General features: G+C 39.9%; 1 protein-coding gene across 1 annotated transcript in view; it reads right to left on the bottom strand.

Moving 5' to 3' along the window:
* Positions 1-2744: 2744 nt before the first annotated feature.
* The window catches only part of LOC117282017 (tetratricopeptide repeat protein 7B-like), a gene marked incomplete at its 3' end in the record, with an annotated part of 11380 nt that continues 7278 nt past the window's right edge, over positions 2745-6846 (bottom strand). Inside the window, 4 exon segments of the mRNA XM_033754473.1 lie at positions 2745-2926; positions 3347-3494; positions 4911-5040; positions 5926-6062. Coding sequence (XP_033610364.1) covers positions 2745-2926; positions 3347-3494; positions 4911-5040; positions 5926-6062 — 597 coding nt within the window.

Here is a 6846-nt window from a genome sequence, read left to right as displayed (position 1 = left end):
TGCTTAGGATTTATAGAATGTAAATAAATTCAATTCAATTCACTAATCTGAACTGATTCTAGACAGACCATTTTATATAGCCTGGTCTGTGAAAATATGTTCACATGTTGGTTGCACTAACTCACTAATCTCAACTGATTCTAGACAGACCATTTTATATAGCCTGGTCTGTGAAAATAGTTCACATGTTGGTTGCACTAACTCACTAATCTCAACTGATTCTACACAGACCATTTTATATAGCCCGGTCTATGAAAATATGTTCACATGTTGGTTGCACTAACTCACTAATCTCAACTGATTCTAGACAGACCATTTTATATAGCCTGGTGTGTGAAAATATGATCACATGTTGGTTGCATTAACTCACTAATCTCAACTGATTCTAGACAGACCATTTTATATAGCCTGGTCTGTGAAAATATGTTCACATGTTGGTTGCACTAACTCACTAATCTCAACTGATTCTAGACAGACCATTTTATATAGCCTGGTCTGTGAAAATATGTTCACATGTTGGTTGCACTAACTCACTAATCTCAACTGATTCTAGACAGACCATTTTATATAGCCTGGTCTGTGAAACTATGTTCACATGTTGGTTGCACTAACTCGCTGATATCAACTAGTTTCTGACCACCACGTTACAGGGTCTGATTAATATAGCGGAGCAATATCATCAGCCACAACTTGGAAAGGATTTTTCAGCCATGTTCAGGGCTTAGAGAATAGAAATAAACATTTTGTAAAGTTTTTATTCATATTTGCATCTCTAATTTTACTGTGCATTGCTACTCTATTCTGCTACTGCTAATCTCTATTAAACTACTGAAAGAAAACGTACATAGTAGCTACTGTAATAAAACTTTTATCTTATGTCTGTGGTTTCCACTTGTCATTTCAACCATCAACAGAAGACCTCTTGTGTTTCACACTAAAACTTTCCTGATTACCACTAAATAAATACTGTACATTTCATAAGTTTCAGTGACATAACTTATGACTGCACCCAGAATTCTATATATTCCATTATTATGCCACAGCCCCCCGCCCCCATAATGAAAGTGGGAAATCTGCATTCACAGCCACACAATAAGGAAGTTACATAGTATGCAGATGGGACTACAGACTACAGACTTCAGCAGCTGAAGAAAGGGGCAGGCAAAGTCCCTCTGTATGGTGGGGTAATGGGTATGAGTGCTGGTCACTACAGTGCTTATTGCATGAAAACGTCAGTTTCCAAAGCAGCCAGGAGCAAACCAGGTCCAGTAGAGTGCTGAAGGCTCCCGGAGCCAATAGGCAGTAGAATATGGTCCTGTGGGACTCAGTACCAAGAATTACTGTGCTGGTGATGACCAGCAGCATTTCCAGAGTCAGTGAACTGCAAAGAGGCACAACAAAAGTTGCATCTACATAAAAAGACTTTCCCCCCGCCCCTCTCAATGAACACAAGGCCTCCCTTCTAAACACGTACATGTCTAGGAGAGAACAAAAATCTTGGTCACAGAACTCAACAAGACCTGAAACCAAGAATGACGATGCTGGTGCAGGCCAGCAGCAATTTAACCGACCAATCAACTGACATTTTTCATAGGAAGCTGTGTCCAACCCAAAGTGACATGATGTATGTCTGACTGGCACCAGCAAGCTTAATGATGACCCCTGAGAAACCATTTGGTAAACCATATCAAACAGCTTTGCACTCTATGGCTGAGGTACTGGTATGTTCAAAGCAAGTGAGGCATAATGGAGGCATCAAGACAACTAAGGTTACGCAGGAAAATACTAAAGAGAGAGTCAAATTCACAACTGGTGAGGCACAAGAGGTCTGAGCCACAAGACGGGCATGAAGAACATTCAGTTATCTTATGTAGGATTTATTATGGCTCTGTCTGCCACCAGTTTTCACATTGATTTCTTACTCAGCTTATTCTTTGAAAAAGAGGGGATATATTCCTCTGAAACATCAGTTGACTTTCAACGGACTACATAGCATTATATCCCGGAACACAGTACTGTTATCTTGTACATATGTGTAGTTTTGTACACAAGTGTCTGTGTGACTTATGCCATGATTCCTATGCTATATTACTGAGATCCTCTCAGAACTGTGACCTTATTCCAGAACCACATGGACTACTACTGCTCACAAGTATGATTCTAACTACAAGCATGACCATGTTGTCATTGGTGGGAAGAGTCACTAGGGAAAGGTCTGGGAGATTAGGGGAAGACATGCCTTGTTTTATGGCTTCCATCCACTTCCTAATCTGTAGGCTTCACTGTAGGTAAAGCTTTTACAGTTCTGCACAATCCCCTGGCCAGCCATACCATAACATACTGTGGGATCCCACATTAAAGTCACCCACTTTAAGACTTTCATTATTTAATATTCAATAGGCTGTGCCATAGCTCAGGTGGTTAGTTGCTGGCTTCCCACCGTGGTGACCTGAGTTCAAGCCCACGTCAGGTCATGTGGGATTTGTGGTCAAAAAAGTGCCACTGGGGCAGGTTTTCTCCAAGTACTTCAGTTTCTACTGTAAATTCACATTCCACCGAATGCTCCACACTCATCATCTATCATCCGGGATTGGTACAAAAGTACCAAATGGACTCAGGCTCACCCCACTAATAATAACAATAATAATAATATTCAGTAATGATATTCCAAGCATAAATGTCTTATTATTTTGTTTATCACAAGCAGCAAACACAAAAAACCTGTACATAAAGTCACCTGATTAAGATGTTCGTAGCATATACGTGCTGCCAGAAGACAAGGTACCACTCTGGTTGGCAGAAGCCTGGTAACCTCCTTCAAGACTGAGAGAGCATGGGCATATTGTCCCATAGTGACCAAACATAAGGCATGCTGCATCCATATGTGAGGCTCTTCAAATGAGAACTTCATGGCCCGCTCAAATGACTATAACATACGATCCTCTCAAAATTAATGAAATAATATTCTCATAACATAAACAAAGCAATTGTGCAAATCATACTCCAACCTTCTTCTATAGTGTCAAACCAAATTCAAATATGAATTAAGTCATACTGCAAGTCCTTCCATTTAAATATTCAACAACTTGAGAATTAAGTAGTGTACTGTGAGAGAACTTCAACATATTAAAAAGTACAAAGAGTGAAGCACACTGCAGTCTTCTGGATTATGACACAACACAGTCAGGTAGATGGAAGCCTTGGAGGAACCTACTTCTTTCATCTTCAGGGTAAAAGGGTAGGGTATTTCCTAACCTGAAGATAGAGGCAGTAGGTTCTTCTACCAGACTACATGATATCATAACGAAGAGGAATTAATGAAGTCTCCAGTTACTGAAACACATACCTCATGTAAGAGGTCTGCATGACCCCATCGAACTAAAGCAATTGTTAGGAGATCATAGATGGCAGTGGCATTATCATAAGCATGAATTCTTGCTTCCTTAAACTCTGGAGACTGGCTGAGTACAGCATTGCGGACAGCCATGGCTTCACTGCAACAGTTAACAGTGTCAGCATATTGTTAACGTCTCACGCTGGTTTCCGTCATCAGTTGTAGCTGACCATTCTCATTGCAGTTAGCTTTATCCTGACAGAATTTACATTTACAGGACATACAATGCATTAATGTACTGCAGCATGTGTATGGACCACACCTGCTGGCCTCCACAGTACTGGGGAATTTGAAATTTCCCGATTCCTGGACAATCACTCCTGAATTAAAATCTCACCACCAACTCATGATACTAAGAGACCTGAAATCCACTATTCCCAGATAATAAAGGTTAATATGGTGATTATGAGTCACTGGGAATACAGACTGTGTTTTCACTCACTGTGATTACAAATTAACTGTTTGAAAATCTTTCTAGTTTCTGAGAATTCTAGCCCCTGACTACATACAGCTCGTATTACAAATCTGTTTTGTACTGGAGGCATGGTCAATCCTATGGCCTGTGCAATACATTCATCACTGAAACTGAACAGCTGTTAATTTATCAAAGGAGTCACAAAGACGTACTTCCTTCAAGCCTCAAAATGATGTTACTTTACCCAAGCAAGAATACTACCACAAAGTCACATTTACACAGACATACCACGAAAGGGAACAGCAAAACATTCCAGAGTCCCTAAACAATTGGTCTCTCTGTACCAAAGATCAGCATATACATCGTGGATCACACCAAAAAATGAGAGAATAATTAAAGAAGAGAATATTTATAAACATTCTTAAACTGCCCTCTTCAGTCAGTGTGCCCTAGGAAACCACCGTGGGACATGATTGTCACTGCGATCAATATCCCTCACATGTGAATATTATCAACATCTGGAACATGACAACGTGATTCAGTCTGATTGATGTTTTACTCATATTTCAGAGGAATGTGGCACCTCCAACTTCAGGCAGAAGAATAACACTACTCAATAAGGATACATTTCTATCTTGAAGATATAGGCAGTATGTTCCTCCAAAATATCTGTAAATATCTACCACACTATATGACATCTCATTTCAGAAGATGATAATCTTCATAATCACTGCTTTGAGAACTTAAAATCTCCTGCTTCACGATCTGTGAGCTACTGTGTCCCTAATGTCACCTGCTGCCCACATAATTTACTGACCATACAGTAAGAAAATGTTACTCTAATATGGCTGAAGAACCGCACGAAGGTTCACATTTTTTGTACAAGTACACTTGTGGCAAACATGGTTTGCAATATGAGAGTGCACAGGCATTCTTACCACTCCAAGTGGTTTAAAAAAAGACCAATCACAGAGTATACAGATCTCGCTCTCCTATGCTGTACTATGTTAAGGGTCCATTGTACTTTAATCTAACAGTTAGCTCTGTCAGTGGGAGAGACCATGATCAGGGGGGGGCTGTTAGTAAAATTTCAAGCTTTACCTTATGAGTAACAATAAGATGATTTCTTCATTTTCATTCCGAGGAATGAAGAGGTTGATGCCGGTGTATTTACGAGGCTTCCATGGGCTGTCAGCTGTCTGAGTCGTCTGTGTTAATTTTTTGTTTGAAGCTGAAAGAATTTCAAAAATTAAATATGATAAAACTGTTCACCAGCATTAAATATGGACACACAAAAAACTCTTTAGGATATGATCTGAGATCCCAGAGATGGTCCGGAGGCTACAAAGAACAAAAACATCTCTTGCTCCTGTTGGGCATCAAACTCTGGCCAAACAGCCTGTAGCCAGTCACTATAATGATTGAGCTGTCCCAGCTTCCAGGAAAATGGGTACATTAATTAAACGATTATGAGTTAAAAAAAGGAGTAATATCAAAACTGCCCAACCTGGGAAGTTAAAAGAATCATGGGTTTTAAAGTAAGATGATAACATAGAAGTAATGAAGCTCTGGTAATTAAAATTTTACTAATCTGCTCCTCTGCTTGCTACTTACTTCATGCTGGTNCTTTCCAACAGACTGCACAGCACTATACCCATGAAGACAGAACTCTTGAAAATAAGAATAATTTAATGATGAAGCATGCTGGAAAGACTGTTCAAAGTGTCAACATGCATCTTTAACATTTGAACATAATCATGGCAACATTGTGCTTAGGAAACTCAAAATGTATTAAAACGTATGATTTGGAGAACTGAGCCAAGTTTAAATTCCTCCAGGTAGCTGTACACTCTTTATACCCCAAGACCACCTTGCAAAGGCATAGAATCATCTTTAAGAGGGAATTCCATTCCCTTCTATTAACGGGGTAAGGATGAAGATGGAAAGAGAGCAGGGGGTCTAGCATTCCCCATGCTCACAGTCTCAGACTGGTTTGAGGTAAGAAACAGGAAATACATGCAGAAGAGTCCACAAAGGATCCAACTGGTCTCGGATCTGAAATTCAGTCCCTTCCCTTAAAGCAATAACTCAGCCAACACAGAATATTCAAACTGACCTGTTGTGTCACCTGCTTTCTCAGGACACGAATATACTGTTCCACTGACGCCCCTCAATAACACTTCAGCTAGTTGTCTTGTAAGTGTCAGACGTAAACTTTGCGTTGCACTGGACTCAACCGCACTTAACATAGTCCTACAGGAGACACAAAGTATCATATAATGAGCAACTTTATAAAGACTTGTTTTCTGGGAAATTACAAGATATAGGTTAGCAGATATTTACCAATGTTTCAGGGGAACCTGGTGCCTCCACTTCATGGTAGAAGTCTCTCCTACCTTGAAGATTGATGCAACAGATTGCTCTGAAACACCAGTAATACCCACCAGACCATATGGCATTATGGTAAGAAAACCAGTAATCTTCAAACACCGCTCTGAGAACCTTAAACCTGACGATTTGTACAGGTCACTTTGTAGTGTTAGGTAGTGAATGAAATGGAGGTTATGAAGGGCTGGATATGCAGATCAAATGGAGACAAGAAAGGTATATAAAGTTTTGATGAGGAAAGCTCTTGGAAAGCAGCTACTTCAGAGAAAAAGAAGATAATGAGAAGGTACCAATTAGATGGAGGTCAGGGATACAGGTTGTGAAAACAGGATGTGTATGGAAATAGCCTCCAATCATATATAATGGCTAGCTCTGGTATTAGTCATCATCATCAGTAATCTGTCAAGACGACAGGTGCAGTCTCTTCCAAAACAACTCCTCCACTTAATGCGATCTAGAGCTTTCTACTTCAAATGACAGTATCCTCTTCTGTCCCCAAGGTAATCCAGCATCTTCTTACATCTTCTTGTCACTTCTATCCGCCCCTCTATCTTTCCTTCAATAACTTCTTTTAGAAGGCAGTTTCTGCGTAAAACATGACCAATCCAATTAGCCTTCCATTTTCTTATTTTGTGTAGGATATTCCTCT

This window comes from Cryptotermes secundus, unplaced genomic scaffold, assembly GCF_002891405.2.
Source record: "Cryptotermes secundus unplaced genomic scaffold, Csec_1.0 scaffold8013, whole genome shotgun sequence".
NCBI classification, from domain to species: domain Eukaryota; kingdom Metazoa; phylum Arthropoda; class Insecta; order Blattodea; family Kalotermitidae; genus Cryptotermes; species Cryptotermes secundus.
The sequence above is the reverse complement of the archived record's forward strand: the minus strand, read 5'-3'. Positions and strand labels throughout refer to the sequence as shown.